The 20,811-nt window shown below is 41.2% G+C and overlaps 2 protein-coding genes and 1 long non-coding RNA gene across 3 annotated transcripts; all 3 read right to left on the reverse strand.

Annotated features, from left to right (window-relative positions):
* Positions 1-3,844: 3,844 nt before the first annotated feature.
* LOC105895432 (small ubiquitin-related modifier 1-like) lies at positions 3,845-7,266 on the reverse strand. The gene is made up of 5 exons (XM_012822066.3): positions 7,130-7,266; positions 6,393-6,470; positions 6,230-6,307; positions 5,824-5,895; positions 3,845-5,505 (listed from the first exon to the last, which is right to left on the reverse strand). Exons 1-5 carry the CDS (start codon positions 7,139-7,141, stop codon positions 5,437-5,439), a joined length of 309 nt encoding a protein of 102 aa, XP_012677520.1. The 5' UTR covers positions 7,142-7,266; the 3' UTR covers positions 3,845-5,436.
* Positions 7,267-11,833: 4,567 nt separating this feature from the next.
* Positions 11,834-13,465, reverse strand: LOC116223748. The gene is made up of 3 exons (XR_004165244.1): positions 13,355-13,465; positions 12,719-12,844; positions 11,834-12,460 (listed from the first exon to the last, which is right to left on the reverse strand). It is a non-coding gene; the product is annotated as an uncharacterized LOC116223748 (long non-coding RNA).
* Positions 13,466-16,992: 3,527 nt separating this feature from the next.
* LOC116223726 lies at positions 16,993-20,811 on the reverse strand. The gene is made up of 7 exons (XM_042709622.1): positions 20,773-20,811; positions 19,753-19,871; positions 19,180-19,551; positions 18,720-18,945; positions 17,786-17,997; positions 17,483-17,630; positions 16,993-17,173 (listed from the first exon to the last, which is right to left on the reverse strand). Exons 2-7 carry the CDS (start codon positions 19,810-19,812, stop codon positions 17,040-17,042), a joined length of 1,152 nt encoding a protein of 383 aa, XP_042565556.1. The 5' UTR covers positions 19,813-19,871; positions 20,773-20,811; the 3' UTR covers positions 16,993-17,039.

The raw sequence follows: 20,811 nt of genomic DNA on the forward strand, positions 1-20,811 counted from the left end.
AGCACCGGAGACAGGAAGTGGAGAGGAAGAGGAGGGAGAGAGAGGAAGAGAAGAAGAGGCAGATGGAGAGAGAGGAGAGGGAGGAGAGGATGAAACTCGAACTGGAGGAGGAGCAGAGACGCAGAACAGAGGATGCCAGGTACCTCTCTGTGTGTGTGTGTGTGTGTGAGAGTGTGTGTCTGTGTGTGTGTGTGTGTGTGTGTGAGTGTGTGTGTGTGAGTGTGTGTGTGTGAGTGTGTGTCTGTCTGTGTGTGCACGTGTGTGTGTCTGTCTGTGTGTGTGTCTGTCTGTCTGTGTGTGTGTGCACGTCTGTCTGTCTGTCTGTCTGTCTGTCTGTCTGTCTGTGTGTGTGTGTGTGTATGTGTGTGTGTGTGTGTGTGTGCACGTGTGTGTGTGTGTGTGTGTGTATGAAGCAGAGACAGAGAACTGAAACGTAAATGTAATGTCCACTTTGACACAGACTGAGGAGGCAGCGAGAGGAGGAGGAGCGACAGAAGAGGGAGGGCGAGGAGCTGGAGAGGAGGAGGAGAGAGGAGGCGGAGAGAGAGAGGGAGAGGAGGCGACAGGAGGAGAAGAGGAGGCAGATGGAACGCCTGCAGCGTCTAAGACAAGAAGAGGAAAACTGCAGGGCAGGTAAACAGCTCCTCGTCACACACACATCACACACACACACACACACACACACACATTTGCACGCACATGCACACGGACACGCACATGCACATTCTGCCCAGACAGCAAGACTGACACTGGCCTGGCTCAGTTTTTCACCAGAGCAGTACTAGAGAGTTAACACACAGGCCATTACATGCTCTGGTCAAGGCAAAGCCGCATGAATGAGCAAACAGATGAACTTGGAAAAGTAGATGAGATTTAGACATAGAAGGAGATTTATTAACAGTCATGAGCTAGTGGCATATGATACTGGCATAAATGGTTATGAACAGTCATAAGCTAGTGGCATCTGATACTGGCATAAATGGTTATTAACAGTCGTAAGCTAGTGGCATATGGTACTGGCATAAATGGTTATTAACAGTCGGAAGCTAGTGGCATATGATACTGGCATAAATGGTTATTAACAGTCGTAAGCTAGTGGCATATGGTACTGGCATAAATGGTTATGCCTTCTCGTCTTCTTCCACCGAACGCGCTTCGGGGCTTCGGGAGAGACACTAGCTCTCCTTTACAGGCTTAAGGAAGGTGACTGCGCCCAGGGGACTAGAAAATTAGTTAGGGAAATATCTGTGACTCCTCCGTACGGTTTAGGTCCTGATGATTAGCTCAGCGTGGAGAGTCGATGAGGTTGTTGGAATCCCGGTCACGAGCCCCCAAATATGTTAGGTGAAAATTCACCCTAGTTACCTCAGGACTCCGGAGCTGCATATAAGTATATTTATTAGACAAACAACAATTGCAATCGGGCTCACTCCCAGCACAAGGCTGAAAGTGAAGCAATGATAAACACATCGCACAAGGTTTATATAGACAGAAGTTTAGCGTTCAGCAGAGATAACCACGTGGTGGATTTCTGACGTCCGAGGAAAGGATGGAAGTTTTGCAAGGTCGGAGGAAGCGGAGTTCGACCCTTCTTATCACCTCTGGTCTAAACATGCTCTTGTACATATGCAGACTAAGTGGCACCTAATATTCTAAGTTACACACACACACGCAGAAAAGCCATTTTATAAGCACATGATTCATACATTCTTAAGTAATTAACAGTGTTTGCAAATTATCTCCATCAGTTATTAACAGTCATAAGCTAGTGGCATATGATACTGGCATAAATGGTTATGAACAGTCATAAGCTAGTGGCATATGGTACTGGCATAAATGGTTATTAACAGTCGTAAGCTAGTGGCATATGATACTGGCATAAATGGTTATTACCAGTCGTAAGCTAGTGGCATATGGTACTGGCATAAATGGTTATGAACTGTCATAAGTGACCTATCCCCATCCCTGTGCGCCCGCAGAGGAGCAGGAGAGATTGCGCTTGGAGGAGGAGGAGCGGCAGGAGGAGGAGAGGAGGAGACTGCAGGAGATGGAGGAGAGTGAGAGGAGAGAGTACCTGCAGCGGCTGCAGGAGGAGGAGGAGGAGAGGGGGAGAGTGGAGACCGAGAGGAAGAGGAGGGAAGAGGAGGCCCGGCTCTGGGCAGAGGAACAAGCCAGACTACAGGCTGAACTGCTGGCCAGGTACACCAGCACACACCCACACAAACACACACACACAGACACACACAAACACACACACACACACACACACACACACACACACACACAGACACAGACACACACACACACAGGGCCCTAGTTTCATTAATGGGCAACAAGCATGTGTGTTGTGCATGAACTAAAGGCACCATGTGGTGTGTATGAGCATTGTGCTGACCTGGCCTGGAGTACCGCATGGGCCTATCGAGCATAAACCCAGGGTCAAAGGTCACAGGGGCCCTAAAAAACAGCTGCAAGTAGGCCCCACTGCTCCAGGGTTGACCCTTGAGAGACCCTAAAGGCCCCTAGCTAACACTAAGGGATACATGGGCCCCCAGCCTGAAGGCAAGTGGTCTAGAGCTGGTCTGATCCAGTGGCGTCGTTAGGTCCCATCACACACCCATCGCTAGCCTGGAATATTATAACCCTGAAAACTGAAGTGTTTACAGCTAAACAACAGACATACTGTGAAACAGAGTGATCCTTGACTTGCAGCATCCAAAGGAGGGGCGCTGCAAACAGAGTTCGAAGACGCGCACACCCAGATGAAAATACATTAGTATATTCGTATAGCTTATTGCATCATGTGTTGATGTGGTGTGACTCCTGTAGGCAATCTACAGGTATTACATGTCACGAGAGCGCAGGATGGTCAGGCCCTGGGCTCTGTAAAGCGCCTTGAGACAATTATATTGTTTTGGTGCTATATAATTCAAATAGAATTGGATTGGATTGAATTGGTGTATGTGGGGCGCCTGTGATCTCTCCCCCAGACAGAGGGCCCTGCTGGAGCAGAGGCTGCGGTTCCGGCGCGGCCTGCTGCAGGAGGCTGGGGGGCTGGAGCAGTCTCAGGACATCTCCCGGCCCTGGGTCTTCTCCTACTTCACCCTGCTGCAGCTCCTGGGCATCAGCGACCACACGCCCTGCCCCGAGGGACCAGGGAAGGGCACTGGGCTAGACTCTCCAGGACTGACATCTCCCTAACACTTATTTAGTCGTCTAGATGCCTTAACCCTAAGTCACTTACAGTGCGGTACAAATACAGCCTACTTTTGATCTGTAGGTGAACCCATGAATGACCTTGGTGCTGTTAGCACTTTGCTTAACTTCTAGCACAGCTCAAGTATGTCTTTTCATGTGTGTGTGTCTCTGAATTGCCGTATTATTAGAAGCTTTCTGTACCAGCTGATCCGCAAGATCACATTATGTATTAGTTATATTGAGAGCCATTATATATATACACATATATAAACCATACAACACAAGTCACAAGTAACACAAGTCACATTATGGGTCTATGTACTTTTCTTCATGAATAAACTAACTTTGAGACTGTAGGCTTAGGAAGCGCAAGCTGAAGGAGCACTACTAAAAGTGAACACTAGGTGGAGCTCCTGACAACCAATCTGATAAAGACACATCCAAGCACCCTATTTTTAAGGTCCTTACAGATGGTCCGTCCAGATACAGCGAGGTTGTAAACATCCTTCCCTGCCAATCCGTCCTTCTGGCTGTCTCTATAACATTGTTGTTGTGAAACACAAACTTCAATTAAAATGTATCACACTAGACCACAGCCTTCTCAGACACGCCATCCAAACAATACATATTTTCAAATACACACACATCTGTTAAGCATTTTTATTTTCTTTAAAAAGTGTTTTCTAGCCTAATGTACATCACGGCCATTCCAATGTCTAGTTTTACTGAAGCCATAGCTGTGTGCTTGGGTTGCCGGGGAAACCCAGAAATTTGACAATTATGGGCTACCATGGTGGAGCGCGTTTCATCGCAGCCAGACAACTTGCCTTTTTTTTTTTTAAATCAACTCAATATTGATTCCTGAGATGAAAAACCTAGAAACACAACAGACCAACTTACTCTCTTACTTTTCCTAAAACTTAAACTACTTAACAAAATGTAGTAATGATCCAGTAGAAAATAACAAAACAGTGAATGAATATACAAAATATACAAGCTGGGTAACAACTGTTTGATTTTTGTTCTTATAAAATACTTTCTTGTATACAATATTACACGTGGTTGACTGATGAGAGCTGATTGTAAGGACATTACAGCAGAGATGGTGACGAGCCGTCAGTATGTCTACGCCAACTGATCTATCTTAAAGAGAGACAAAGCCTGTGAGTTCAAAGTTCAACACTCTCCGAGGTCTGCAGCACAACCACCGCTGGGAATGTACATCAACAGATGTCAGAGGCAGACAGAGACTAACGTGTTCTTTATGAAACTTTAAATAATGCGCGTCTCTAAGTTAATTCGTTTAAAACTAATATGACAGGGACCACAATGCAAACATATTACATATTTTTTATGTACATAAATATAGACAGATCATGGCTCAAGGGACCTAGGAGATTAACTGGTTTTATGCTGGTTCAGATGAATGTCTAGCCAACAGTCCCTGATAAGTGTGCTACTTTTAGCGTTAATCTATGCTAACCAGCTATGAGGAGAAATAAAAAGGTAAACAAAACCAGCAACACAAAAAAAACAACAATAATAAAAATAATACAATGACAATACTAATTCACAGAATCAGCACGGCAGGATGATTTGCACTCAACAGGAGAGAGGGGGCTTCACCTAGCCAGCTTCCCATAACACAGACTGGAAGGAAACACACTACACAGCCTTGAAAAGATGTCAGTGAGGGACACTGTATACATACAGCGTGCTCAAGTTGAAATAGAAAATTCTACACATTGTCACTGTTCTGAGACAAAGTTCGGGGACTAACTGAAGAAATCCCTAAGGAGGTAGCCTAAGTATACACCCTCCGAAGGCCAGAGCAGGACAAGGACCTCTGCCTCTCTAACCGGTCTCAAGACCTCCTTGGTCTTACACTTGCATCCTTGTACCCTTCAAGAAGCACTTTTTGGATGGATTTAAGTGGTGAAGGACAGTACAAACCATTCAAGGAAGGAACTAAAGAATGGATGAAATAATGAGAGCAGAATTGCAGGATCCAGTGACCACCCTAAATGCTAGGCTGTATGGTAAAAACACACCTCAGGGTTGGGAGGGTGCAAGGGCAAGTAATGGAATGAGGCCCTACTGACTGTTTGATCTAAACCACCCCTCTCCATAACCATCCAGACAAGCCAAACTAAAGAGTTGTGTAATATCACTTATCAAAATATATATAAAAATAACAACCAATAAAGCAGGAAACGTGTTTCAAAGTAGAGAGCAAGATTAGTTAATCCGTAGTCCCCCGGTCTGTTCCTGGTAGACTTCGATTACATCTTCATCTTCCATTCCCAGCTATGTGGAGGAAAGTTAGAAAAGAAAAACAAAGAAAGACATTTTGAAATGTCAAGAACTTTTGAGAAATGTCCTTGGGTGCGTGGGTGCCTGTGGGTGGGTGTGTGTTTGTGACTGGGTGGGTGTCTGTGGTTGGGTGTATATCTGTGTCTGGGTGGGTGTGTGTCTGTGACTGGGTGGGTATGTGTCTGCGACTGGGTGGGTGCATGTGTGTATATATATGCGTCACAGTGGTTGGGTGGGTCTCACTACATCAAGAACATCAAGCTCAAATGACGCGCACGTAATGTTTGTGTATAAAACACCACATGGTTTTACCTCTTTGGGTGTTTGGTGGTCTGCAATTCTCTGGCCCTCGAAGAGAAACCTCAGCATGTCAGGCTGCACACCCTAAAAACACAGAAAGAATATTAACATCAAGTCAGCGAAGGATACAAGTGCATAGTCCTTTAGAACAGCTTGAACTGCACGACATCTCAGACTATCAAGACTTTAACTTCAGGAGCACAGAAGGGAGGGGTGGAATTTCACTGGCTGTTGAGCACAATTATCAACAACCTTTGGCCCGAATCACAGACCCTGCCTTTTTGGCATTTAGGGTCATTGCCAAACAGGTGTACAGTGAAGAGAAGATGTGTGTTTAGTGCCCTGGCCCCACGGGGCTACCTGGAGTTACTCTATACTAAGCCATACCATAGACATACCCCCTGCTGTGTGTCCATACCTGTCTTTTACTGTAGGACTCTTTCAACTTCTTCAGCGATGTAGTCATCTTCACTTTGAAGTGTATCTCACTGTTGTCCTACGAGCAAAGGGAGAAGTTACTTCTATGTTTTCCCTGCTTCAGTCAACTTAATTGGTCAAATACATGGTGTTAAACCACCTACCTGCCCAATTACTTTCAGCTTGATATACTCTCCACCTTCCTTCTTGTCCCCTCCGTCAGTTGTAGATGGTTTCGTTTCCTGGAGAAAATGTCAAGGTAACGTTGAAACTCAAATAAGACGAAATACATAATTTCCTGGATCTTTAACTCAGTTAACGTTGTATTAGCAAGCAAAATAATGTTGTGATATATAACCCGATGGTGGTTTGATAAATATAGAATTACTGCAGAAATCGCGTTTCAAGTCAAATAACTGTCGTTTCAATACGTTTATGTTATAACTGATGAGATGGCTATAGCGTGAGACTGCGTTTAAAATGTGTTAGCATTTCAAAAACAACACAACTGCATGCATACGATAGGACGCTGTGTAATGTTAGGTTAGCTAACATTACCAATACAACCTTAGTAGCAAACCACTAAAGAGACGAACAAAGAGTTGTGGTAACCTCCAGTTATATCCAATTATTTTACCAGATGTCAACAAATATAAATAAACAAGTTGCACATTAAACAACAGGACACCATCCACTGTTAAAATTGGGAATGAAAAAGAGAAAAGCGTTAAAGTTAGGAGGCAGGTTGGCCACAATAACGCTAGCTAGCTATCCTAAATGAGTTAGCATAGTGGCTAGTAGCGTAATCCTTCATCTAATGTAAATAAATTCAGTCTCATAGCCTACGCTACACATATGATTACAGAACACACTCGCTGAACTAATAGAGACGTCAACTCACCGTATCAGACATGGCCCTGGTAGCACAATCTCACCAATTCGTTTACAACTAAATTACCCTTTGCATCAACTAATTCTAGAATGCCTGTTTTTTCTTCGTCTGCTGTGTTTCCGACTGCTGCGCACTACCGCCATCTATGGTTTCGGAGTATGACTTGTGAATGGACAGTAAATTCGTGAAACCACAAACTTCTCGTTCTTGTCCTTTTTTTAACACAGAGCGAGAGAGAGAGAGAGAGAGAGAGAGAAAGAGAGAGAGAGAGAGAACAATTTCACATGATGACTATGCCGTATATTAGCCAACACGATATGGAAATAAAAATCAATCAGCTCATGCTGTGGGTCAAACGTGGGTCAAATAAGTAAAATATTACAAGGTATTCGGGCTCCACTTAGAGGTGAACACGAAATAAGGCATGCAAACTGTTTACATTTAAAATGGCATATTTAAGACCAAATCAGGAGAAAATTAACTTTTCCCTTTCTCAGCAACACACTCTCACGAGATCTGGCAACACAGACACATGGGTGTTTCTCAAGATAGCATCCTTGGTAGGATGCTTCCTTGGTAGGACGGATGTTTCCTTGGTAGGACGGATGTTTCCTTGGTAGGACTGCTCCTTCCGAGTCCTTCCAGGCCGGGTCCTTCAGAGGCTAGGCAAGACTCCTTCCTAGCATTAGGATTTGTGATTCACAAATACATTTCTGGCCATTCACAAAAGTAAACCCTGTTACATCTATTTACATTTCTTGAGACTTATGACATAGGACATATCATATGTATGCATACAACTGCGATTACACAAAGTTGGGGTGAGGTCCAAAAATCTGAGACCTTAGCCTACAGCAGCTGCGTGACTGTGCTTTAACTCATTTAGTTAATTATGTGTAACTAGTTTTTAGAAGACCTATGTAACACGTTTTTTAGGTCAACTTGTTATCCCTCCATATGTCCTGTCCAGCAGTTTTCAACATGCTGTGGAAAACCAAATATTTGGGAATTTTGTATCTACTGTTTTAATCCAGCACAAATATGCCCTTAGTAAAATGATTGAATTATTATTGATACAACTGCAGTTTGCCAGTTAATTTAGTTGGCAACTAGCATTAGCTAATGTTTGATATTGCTAAGCCTTGAACACAGCTAACGTTAAACTAAATTTAGTTAAACGCCATATAGTGATATCCTGATGTAAAGCCTATTTTCAAAGTGTCATGTTTGTCCAAATCAATCCCTGAGATTCTCAAAGACGGACATGACATTCTCTCTGGAAATGAAGAGCTTCTCTAGTCATTTCTGGCTAACGTAAATAGTGACTGATGCCTGTCTATTTTGTGTTTGATTTACAGGTGCTCTAGTTACACCAAAAACAGATGGCTGGCCGATAAATATGAGCAGCAAAAGAAGCGCAAGCATTCCACTTGTACTGTAGCTGTTATCTTTAGTTTAAAATGGCCAAGCTTTGTGCAGCAATAGGTTGTAATAACAAGAGCCTATCAGTCCTTTCTTCTCCAAAGGATGCAGACAGTAAGTCATAAATTAGCTGTTGATATTAGCTACCGTCTCATTTCATAGCAGGTGCATAGGCCTGAATGGTCTAAGTGGTGTCGTTTTGCAATGCCCTTCTACACTTTCATCCATGCAGGGGACAGGTGCCTTAGAAGACTGGAAGTGTGTACCATTTCATACCATTGATGCAGCTAAATTTGTCTGTTCTAGATCTTCTGATCTAGAACATCTTTGCTAGGACTGTCTATAATATGTTAAAGCTAGAATAGGTGATTCTGGAGAAACCATCAAGTATAAGAAGAGCATTTTTGCTAGGCAATATTTCTGATTATGTATTTTAATTATAAAATAGTATTTTCTAATTTGTTTTTTTATGAGCCTAACATGACTATGTAATTTGTATCCAAGTAGTAAAGTGTTCAGTATCTTGCATTTGCATTTTAAAAAACACAAAAAATCCTTTTGAACATGGCCACCAGTTAAACCGGAACACCAGTGTGAAATCTTTTGCTTTGGACTTTGGCATTTTAGAGAAATCAGTGTTTAAGGCCGTGGAATGAATGATCAGGTAGTCTGAGTTCTTTAGAGAAATGTATTACATTTATTGGAACAAAAAATATTAACCAAAATATTTGATCCTTATAACATAAAGGAAAACTAAAATCAAAATAACCTTGTAAAATAAAGTGACTCAAAACGTGGTCAGAAAAAATAATGCAACCATCATAACTCAATCCCCCATTTACCAAACAAACAAATAAGTATAAAGCACGATTTATAGCGTTATTTTAGTACTTAATGGCATAAAAAAATATCAATATAAAAATAGGCATAAAAATATCAACATTCAGAAATGTTTTAAGAAAATAAGAAAATTACTTTTCGACGACAAAACTGTACACTGCATCAGTTGCAGCCATTACATTAATTAATTAATTAATTAATTAATTAATTAATTAATTAAAGATGCATCTATAAAAGAGATGTGAGATATGGTATATTAATATAGGCAGCTTCCATGCGTTTATATAGACAATTTTCTTCATTTAGGCAGGTATGACAAAAAAAACGACTTATGTCATTGTCACTGCAAAGTGTTATGTCCTTTGTGATATTCAGAGTAAAAGATATCGTTGGGGCTGGGTGGAATAGCTAAACGGAATATCAGCGTATTCCGACAACACTGAGCACACACACACTACGATGGAGAGAGAGGAGGAGAGATTAGGAGATATGGTTTATAGTGTAGTTTTCTCCTCTTTGTTGGCCTTGCCTTCAAAGGCTGCGATGTCTCCTTAATGCTCCTTGCTCAGTTCTCTCACCAAACATAGCGGTTGGTGTCTCTACGATGTTTTTTCTACAAGACAACACACTCAGCATACAAGTTACATTTTAGTTATAGTAAGGTAGAATACACAATTTAGCATAAGGGGTGTGTCTGTGGTCTGGTTCAAGGTGTAAATTGGGGGCATGATAGGCATGGGGTTTACCTATATATGAAAAGGTGTGAATGTCAGCAGACAGAGAGGGTCTTGCTGACCATTTTTGTGTTAATGAAGGTGGCGTGAATGTGATACATTCTTGTGGAGGAGGAATTCATATTTCTTAGGAGTGTCTAAAAATGTACCTAAGAGAGCATCACTGTAGACCTGTGGTGCGTTTTGTAGGTACTTTGGGATAGTAATGTGTGTACTAGTGTTATAGTCGAGTCACTAAACCTCGAGTTCGAGTCAAGTCTCGAGTCCCCAGAGTCCCAGTCGAGTCTCCATTACCCGAGTCTAGTGGTGGGCGGTATGGCAAAAATCTTCTATCACGGTATTTGTAATTTTATATCACGGTTACGGTATATATCACGGTTTATTATACGTAGGGTGACCAGATTTGAGTTTGTGAAAAAGAAGACACTTCAGCGGTGGCGAAATGTGTCCAAGGACATAGGCCTACTTTGTACTGAACGTTTCCATTGAATCTTTAAATAGTAAGATTAAAAGAAAGTACATGTAGTGGCATTTAGTCCAGTGCTTATGTGGCTTTCAGTGGTTCTTTAATGTACTTTCAGACGATAAATCAAGTGTTAAAACTTTCTTTTCAATGTTTATTCATACGCAATAATGATTAGAAAAACATTGTTTTATATGGCCACATTTTAAATAAGAAAATTAAGAAGTTGGCCATTACACATACGCCCCATTGACCGCTTCAGCCCGTTGCTGTAACGTGCCAACGTCACCGCCATATAGGTGAGGTGAAGACTAGCCTGTAAACAAACGCAAGTAAACGATGGAGCAGCGGTTTTTCTGGATAAAAAGCACTTTAGCGTTTACGTTTCTCAACCGATTTCACTGAGTCGTTTTTATATTCAAGGGTTTACGATCTACGTGTAGTACCAACAAAAGTTTTGTCTCCATGTTACTTAGAATCTCGATAGTAAGGCTATAATTGCCATAGACATATATGTCTATGATAATCGCTGCTAGACGCTCACTGTTCTTGTGCTCCCACAGCTCCTTCACTTTGAAATACTGAAAATAAATCTAAACTATCGAAATAGTGCATCTTTAACTACTAATATTTGACCATCATTGAGAAAAATGCAACAGAATCTGCGTATAAATGGCTACACTAGACACTTTTCAGTCCATATTTTTCAGTAGATGGAATCTTTCACAACTGTCGAGGATTACTCAACAAGTAGGCATGACAATCCTTGCAGGTCATGTGCTTAAAAATTGTACTGGGTATCGTATTATACGGCCCTTCAAAATGTTCAAAAAAGTTCAGTTGATTTGAATGGCCCCCCCAATGTTTGCAGGTCTGTAATTTCTTTATATTCACTGCTGTAAACATTGCCAACATTGTGCTTCTAATTCCGTCTTTCATATCATTCCGCAAGTAGTCTGGTCATTTAACTTAACGGAAAGTCATTGAAGTCAGCAAGTAATGGGTTGCTACGCAAAACCTGAAACCTCAAAGTTCTATTTGCCTGAAGAAGTATTTTTTCAAAGCGGAAATCAGGAAACGGCCACAAAATCGTTAAAGAGGTATTTTGGAGGAATGTCTTCTATTGTTTTGGCGAGTAACTGTATAATAAGCCGGATGATGTATAGTTTGGAGGTCATTATCTAAAAAATAAATCGAGTGGATTTCAAAATAAGAGTATACCGTGGTTGAAACGGTATAGGCAAATCTCTCCCGGTAGACACATTTCTACCGTTGCACGGTATATACCGTCATACGGCCCAGCCCTACTTGAGTCCCAGTCAAATCTCGAGTCACCAGTTTTCGAGTCAAGTCTCGAGTCCCCATTACCTGAGTTCCAGTCCCTGTCATCAATAAACTATTAGATGGATTAATCCGGAATAAAGAAAAAGTGCTGTACATTGAATAAAGCTAATTTAAGTATCTTTTGTTTGTCATTAATGTGTGGTGAACATTTTCTTTAAAAAAAATTATGGACTGCCACTGATAACAGCTTGCAAAAACGCTAACTGGCGTCTCCTGGCAACACAGTAGAAAATGTCTTGCCGTGAAAGCTTTTCCTTAATTTCCACGGGGTATTACAGTACTACATAGTGCAAATCCTGGGTTGCTGGTGGAATGTGTTGAACTGTCGTCATGTGACCATATACCATCACAAAGTGGCAAATGGTTGCATGGTGTTGCTCTAAACGCACTCTGTGTTCAATTAATTAGCACCTTTCTGGTCCTCGAAACACTCTTCCATGTTCAAACTAGAAATAGTCCTCTTTGCAATCTACCCCACTGATTGTAATATTCACAGGTCGGCCCTGGTAAACTCCCTGGGGTGCTGGGGTTTTGATCCTTCAGAATGAAAAGAACAAATTAGATTTCCTTTCTGCTGACAGCACACAACAACAACACACCCTCACACAAATACAATCAAATACACCATCAACACACACACCAACAACAACAACAGCACACACCAACACACAAGTACACTCAGACATGCAAATAACCACCACCACCCTCGACAACAACACACACCTACACATAAGCACACTCTCACACACACAAAGTACACAAACACACACTGAGAGTAAAAGAGTTAACACCTACCCTCTCAGTTTGATAATGCAGTTTTTGTGTGCGTTCTTCAGGATGCCAATTCCCCTTGTCTCTAATGGGCCACACTCAATCCAGCCACTCCTATTATAATCCACAACATTGCGACCAGCAGACAGCCTGCAGGAATAAAGGAATTACATCATCACATCATCAGATTCCTTTCTCATAGACAGATGTCCACTCAACACAGATAACAGACAGAATAAGAAGAGACCAAAGGAATACAGAACAACCTCAGGCATGACTAACAGGACCCAGAAAATCACAACAGAACTTGCAGAGAATGGAAATGTAGCAAGAGGAACACAGGCTTAATTAAAAGACACAGCAACCAGAACTGACAAACAGGAAAATGTGTAGAATGACTAAAACAAGAGCAATGCAGTCAGAGATGACAAACCTCAGAGAGCCCACACAGGAAAACAGACAGAAGAGAGAGGACATACCTCAGGACACCGAGGAAAACAGACAGAAGAGAGAGGACACACCTCAGGACACCGAGGAAAACAGACAGAAGAGAGAGGACATACCTCAGGACACAGAGGAAAACAGACAGAAGAGAGAGGACATACCTCAGGACACCGAGGAAAACAGACAGAAGAGAGAGGACATAGCGGATGTTCTTACATGATTTTCTCCAGACTGGGGCAGGCCTCTTTGAGATCCAGGGTCCACCGAGCCCACGTCTCATTGAGGCAGTTTATGTGCAGCTTCACCTGCTGGAGGTCAACCAGAAGACACAGGGAGGAGCCGAGAGCATCCATATGACCATCCACCCCGTCACCGCTGAAGGAAAAACACACACAACAGAGGTACACAGTGAATAACACACACACAACAGAGGTACACAGTGAAAAGACAACTGTCGTGTCATTCAGTAACCATGTGACTGAGCGAGGTAGGTGTGTATCAGTCTTGCGTAAGACCAGGTAACACATTACTGAAACACAGTCGTGGTCTCTGAGGTAAAATACCAAAAATGTTTCAGTATTTCAGTGTCACTGCTGAAAAATACACACACACACACACACACACACACACACACAAAAACACAGCATGTACAATTATTTAATTTAAACTGACTACATTACCTGTCTGTGGGCTGACTGAGATTGTGAAATGTCCCCAGAAAGGACACCCAGTTCTCCACTTTGAGATTCTCTGAGTGTGCCATGACAGACAAGTGTGAGAGAGGGGTAGAGCTGGGCAGCTCACTGGAGCACACCGCGTTTTCATCAACAGTCACCCTATAATTCAGACACAGAATCAGTTTAGACATAACTATCCAGTCTGTATGATAGCCAACTTACATAATCAAAGTGACAATAGCTGTGAATATGTGACTACGTAGAGCATGATGTTAGTGTTGGGAAGGCAAGGCTGTCAGATTTTAGCTAGTTAGCTTGCTAGTTTTAGACAAGCACTCTGTAATGCCTTAAGTGTTAACTGAACTGCTTGTGGTCTGTGTTTTTCTACAGTCTTACCTTAAACTGCTGTTATGTTTTTCCATAAAGAGCACTGAACACAAGTTGTCCACACGTGAAGTAATTTCCACACAAACGCTGCAAAAAAAACAGCACAAGGTCATCTGAAGGCCCTGAAAAAATTCTCAGGGGGGGCAATATTTTTTATAATGATTAAGGCGACCCATTCAGTAGGTACATTAAGTTAGCTGATTAACTCATACAGCAATACCTTTTTGTCCACTATTGGCAGCACACAACAGTAATATGTCTGCTCTTGCTACATAGCTAGAGTAGCAAGTTACAGGTGGAAAGCTATAGAAGAAAGTTGCATCCAGGAGCCTTCATAAGCAAACATGATGTGGCTCCACATTAAATTATCCCACTTTTTCATTATCCACGTGTCTCAAATGTTGTATGATGTAACATAGCTTAACAGGACACATGATATGTCCAGTAACATCATAAAGAAGGGGTAACATAAGTCAAAACCAACAATATTTATTGACTGATCTTGAAAGTATTGGCTTACAAAAGCAAAATAAGCCATCACATAAAAAAAATATTCAGTGTTAGTGCAAGAAGCGAACTGTGAAACACTGTGAAACCTATGAAAAGTGACAGTGGTATATGAAATACAGACCGCGTTAGCCACTTCATGACCGCGATTTTATTTTGTTCCAATTCTTGGATGTAGGATTTCCCTCCCTTTGTAGAAACCTGTTGAATGGATACATTTGGTCTAGGAAGTCCTAATTGTTTTGTTGTCAATGTATCTTCATTAGTACGTCGACTAAAAAGGAGTTTCTGTCAAAGAGCGAATCGAGTTATTGCACTGAACAGGGCAGCCATCTTGACAGAATATGCCTCCGTCGAAGCTGTATTACGTTCGTATAGGCTTTTACGTCCATTAATTATGACACGACATGGAGGGGCGAGCCCTCCTGGAAGCCATAGAGAATGCATTGAGAGCTCTGTTTTGTGAAAAAAATGGATTTAACATGGGAGTCAATGGGAGAGGTCTGGGGCGATTTTCATTTCGCCCCAAATCGCCCCAGAAGGGCCATTTGAAGCACGACTTTAGGCTGACTGAACGACTGATTCGACAATGACGTACAGAGGCAGATCAGACGGTCTAGTGGTAGAATCCGACAGAAAAAAAATTATTACATTTAAATTTACATGTCATTTACGCGACTTACAAGGATATTGCGTTTATACATCAGGAGGTTTTTTTCTATTTTTTCTTTTTTTTTCTTTTCCCCTAGGCAGTGCGTCGCCCCAATCGCCCTTATGGACAAGCTGCCCCTGTCTGAAGGGCAAGTCAGGTTAAACACCCAAAAGCACAACTAGCCTGAATACACTGCAAAAAATGCCACTCTAGATTTAAGACAAATTATTACATATTTAAGCATAATTTTGCTTAAAACAAGCAAATTTGGCTGCCAGTGCGTTAAGCAAATTTGACTTGTTAAGATGTCTTAAAATAAGACAGCCTTCACAATTACTCCAAAAGCACAGAATGTCCTGAAATAAGACTAATTCCACTCATTTCAAACCATGTAGTTACTTAAAATAAGCCTGATGTCACTTAAATCTAGTGAACTTCTGAGGCATTAGTACTTGAAATAAGACAATTCAAGCACAGAATGTCCTGAAATAAGACTAATTCCACTCATTTCAAACCATGTAGTTACCTCAAAATAAGCCTGATGTCACTCAAATCTAGTGAACTTCTGAGGCATTAGTACTTGAAATAAGACAATTCAAGCACAGAATGTCCTGAAATAAGACTAATTCCACTCATTTCAAACCATGTAGTTACCTCAAAATAAGCCTGATGTCACTCAAATCTAGTGAACTTCTGAGGCATTAGTACTTGAAATAAGACAATTCAAGCACAGAATGTCCTGAAATAAGACTAATTCCACTCATTTCAAACCATGTAGTTACCTCAAAATAAGCCTGATGTCACTCAAATCTAGTGTACTTCTGAGGCATTAGTACTTGAAATAAGACAATTCAAGCACAGAATGTCCTGAAATAAGACTAATTCCACTCATTTCAAACCATGTAGTTACCTCAAAATAAGCCTGATGTCACTCAAATCTAGTGAACTTCTGAGGCATTAGTACTTGAAATAAGAGACAATTAAAGCTGCACAATTACTCCAAAAGCACAGAATGAAATAAGAGACAATTCAGGCTTTTACATAAGACCACAAAATCTTAAAATAAGAGTGAAATTTAGACTGACAACACTGATTTACTTCTAGAGTACTTCTTAAGCATTAAGTTACTTCAAATCAGACCACAAGCTCTTAAAATCAGGAAACGTGACACAAGATATTATTTATTACTGTTTTATTAACCTGTAAATGAAAAGGGAGAGAGACATAGAGAAGAGTGACATACAGAGAGAGGTTGACAAAGACAAAGGGGGAGACAGACTAGGTTTTGAAAAATTCTTGCCAATCAGTAAGCACCTTCTTATATGATGTGGTCATGTCACTCTCGTGAATTGCATCCTTGAGTACCTCTGTCTGTATGATTGACAATAGTGTTGCAATACATTTTGGATATGTGAACTGGAACACATAATAGCAACCCATCATGATTATTAGGGATTGCGGAAGCATGTCCCTTGGTAAGGTCATCACCGGAGTATTGCTAACTGCCAGAAGCACATTTTTTGTGTCGATGAGGATGACAGGAGTCCTAAGCGGCCTTTTTTGCAAAAAGACATTGGGGTCCTCAGATGGCTGAAAGCAACAAAGGGGGGGGGGGGGGGGGGGGGCAGAATGAAGTCAAACCAGACACATAGACACATGACATTCACAAATGAAAGCATTATGTACTGACACTAAAACCCACCTCAAGGACATGGTAGAGAGCCTCACTTGCTGACTTTAGTTTTCTCGGGGGGGCGGTTGGGGAAGGGAACATTTGTGGGAGTGCCTCCATAAAGGCAATGGCCTGTGCAGCTGCAAACAAAGTGGTAAGAGTTAATCTGCAATATTTATGATGTCCCTGAAACTATGAATACATAAGAGCACTAAGTAAGCTGCAAGTCAATGTAATGGGTCACTTGTACAAATGACAAATGTAGTGGTGTTAGAACCCTCCAGTGACAACCACTAGTTTGCTGAGATTCAGGGAAAAGGGCATGCTCTAAAAAGGTCCTGTTCAGTCAAAACAATTGAAAGAAAACTACAACTCATACACCTAGAAAGATCATGCCCAACCTCAAAGATGAGATGTACTGTACATATTTGAATTTGTTTTGTGCTTACATTCATCCAGACCCATAGGTGGTTTCAATGCCTTCTTCCACGCTCCAAAGAACAGTGCATTTTGGTAAAACTTTCCCCATCGAGCTTTCAGTTGGTCTGAGTACCTCTTGTTGTCAGCCTCAATGATTCGCCCCAATTCATCCATAATCTGATGGAATCAAATATTTGATAGAAATCAACTTTAACTAGGAGGCAAGAAATCCTATGAGTATCAGACAAAGTCTATGTTGTCGTAATACAACCTATGAAATGCAATGGTGGGCTTTAGGCAACAATTGACAGCCAACAAAATAAGTCACTTACATGTTGACACTCTGAAAAGCAAGGATAAGCCTCCAAGACTGCCTTGGCCCGCTCCGCTTTGTCTGAACAACACTCTATGAAAGACCTCCTAGACTCAAATTCCAGGTCCAATAGATGAGCGATGTCCTCTTTGTTTGGTTTTGTTTTCTTGAAGAGCTCCTGAAGAGCCTTATAATGTCTGGCCTGCATTTTTCTTGACTGAGGATCGTGCACTGAATCAACAACAAAAGCACTTAAATTCAGACAATTCACATCATAACATACACATATACACTGGCTCTGTGAACTGGAAACAATATGGGAGCAGTCTTCCCAACAATAACAAAACCCTGCATAGATTTTTGTGTCAGTCATAGTCTACCACTCATGTGTTTTGTTTGGTCCTTGTTTCAAATAGAAAGTAAACTATTTTGGACGAAAACATCTATTAAGAAATAAGTATAAACGTAAAGCAACATCATGCACACACACTTTGCCAAAATAATCTTATAGAATTTAATTCAAAAGAAAAAGCAAATTGCCCGGCCCTCGATGAAATTCACCTCGTCACCTGAGCGTGTAAAAGTTTAAACATTATTGATAATGGTTGCATTGCATTAGTTAACGTTTTAATCCAAAGTGACTTGCAGAACATGTTAATGATTGATGAACAAGGTTAATCCCAAACATTAGGCAGAGGTGGAATACCACTGTGACAATTTGACAATTCCAGTCAGATTTTATGGGCTTTACATGACAGGCTATGTTTGCTGACAAGTTGGCACCATGTAGTATACAACTAAACACTGTCTTGATAGGGTTAGCATTAAACAACAGGTATGCCTTTAATGTATGACTCAGGTTTAACTGTAAATTTATTAACATGTTCTGCAAGTCACTTTGGATTAAAACGTTAACTAATGCAATGCAATGGATACACTTACAGTACATTTACCTGTGTTATTATTGTCCAGGTCTGTACAAGTGCTCTCTGGGGGATCAGTCATCTGAGTTGTTTCAATTGAACCAGTAGCAGACTCAGCCTCTTTGTCGGTTTGCTGGAACTGAAGTCGTCTTTTCTTGACAACAGAAGCTTGACTGTGCATGGGTGTTGATAGTTTCAACGTCAGGGTGGATTTCACATTCTGCAATCTTTTTAGCATTTGTCGCAGGATAGGCTCCTGTAATGTAAAACAGACATGGCAACACATTGAGACATTTGAAATAACCATAAACAACACAATTGCTATTTATCATGTGAGTTCCAAAATGGTTTTGTATATGATGGCAACGTATCCAACAACAAGATGCTGACATGAATTACAAAAAACTATATATTTATGACATGCCAAAGGTGGGGCAAGTGACTATTGTCACGACATGACTACTTTTGAAATGGAAGGTATGAAACTTACCCATGGCTTAGTCCCATTTGCATCTTGCAGCATGGGGTAATATTGAATTACCCTCATGGCCATGGCAGTCAATTCTTCACGGGAGGGATACTCTCCCCAATCTCTTCTTTCCTTCATGTCATAGCCTCGTACAATTGAAATCATTGAAGTAATAGTATTTCTGACCAAGCGACATCGCAGCTCTTTGGACATAACACACTCATGTGCTTGCCCATTGCGATGAAGTTCAAAGTAGTATTTGCGCACATGCTCAAGCTCTGCATCTGTGTACACAACATACTCTGGACTACATATCTTTATTACTTTTTCTGGCGTTACTTCTTGTGTCTTGGGTATGTTGTTATCCGTGACTGGTTCAGAGGATGAGCTTTCCTGTATAACCACATCATTTTGAAGAAAAATAACAATATTTCAATTAAAATAAGTTTCTCATTTATGATAACCATGACCAACACAGGTATCGGCACACCTTATATCACATACATAAGATTTACACAGCAATTGGGTTTTCTGCTTTTCATCTTGACGACACATTCATTCATTCATTCATTCACAATAGGGACTAAATAGTACCTCTGAATGGACAGCTTCCCAAATGTGTTTTCTCCTCAGAAAATTCTCCGGCCCTGGCATAAGGTCTCTTAGGTCTTCCCGTGTCAATGAGGGTAATAGCTCATTGGTAATACTTGCAGCTGTAAGAGTTTATCAATATACTGTTTGTATGCTTCGAAAACCAAAAGCACATAATAAGCAAACATTAAATGCAATGAGGTTAAAAGATTTACAAGGTGTACACCTACCATCTTTATCACCGCTTTCAACGAAAATTGGCCGTGTTCAGACTTGACTTCTTTTTTTAGAAAAAAAACCCGCTGCCTTCAGCGCCTTTCGTGCACCTTTTGAGCACTTCAGCGCGAGCATTCTGTAACCTTAACAACGGTAATCATACATTCTAGCAATACATCATTGTCCGTTGGTCCACTACTTATTGTTAACTAGCTACTTTGGCGAATACAATTTAATTACTTGCTTTTGCTTTGGTGTTTGAGGAGGAGGAGGGTATTCGTGGAGAGCCAAGGCATACTGGCCTTCTCCATCTTGGTCTATTTTAGGGGCACCGGTAACTAAGGTAGTAGGTTACTAGGGAAGGTACACGCTGTCAGAAAGGCGCTTGATGTCACCCAGCGCTTTTTAGTTGAGAAAATTGAACTAAAAAAGGCTTCGAGCGCTGCGCTTTTTAAAACGTTTTTAAAAGGCGTCCGCTTTTTTCCTTTTCCCATAGGGTTGCATGTCAAAAAAAGGCGCTGGCAGTTGAAAAAAAGGAGTCAAGTGTGAACACGGCCTTAAAGTCTCTGATTCATGTATAGTAGCATATCGGCTATGCCGTGGTAACGACCACCTCACTGTACATTATCCCTTACATAGCTTTACGTTTTAATTACTATTATTGTTATTACATTTCTTACTGCCACTCTATGCCAGCCAGCTAACTAACTATTCACTTCTAAGGAAACCATGGATAGACAGTCTAGCCACAATCTTTGGCTTTATCTATACAACAATCTTCTATCATATCTATTATCATAGACTTACCTTCCAGAAGTGACAGTGTTTCTTGGTCAAATTGCTCCA

The sequence above is a fragment of the Clupea harengus genome, chromosome 2, assembly GCF_900700415.2.
Source record: "Clupea harengus chromosome 2, Ch_v2.0.2, whole genome shotgun sequence".
Taxonomy (NCBI): Eukaryota; Metazoa; Chordata; class Actinopteri; order Clupeiformes; family Clupeidae; genus Clupea; species Clupea harengus.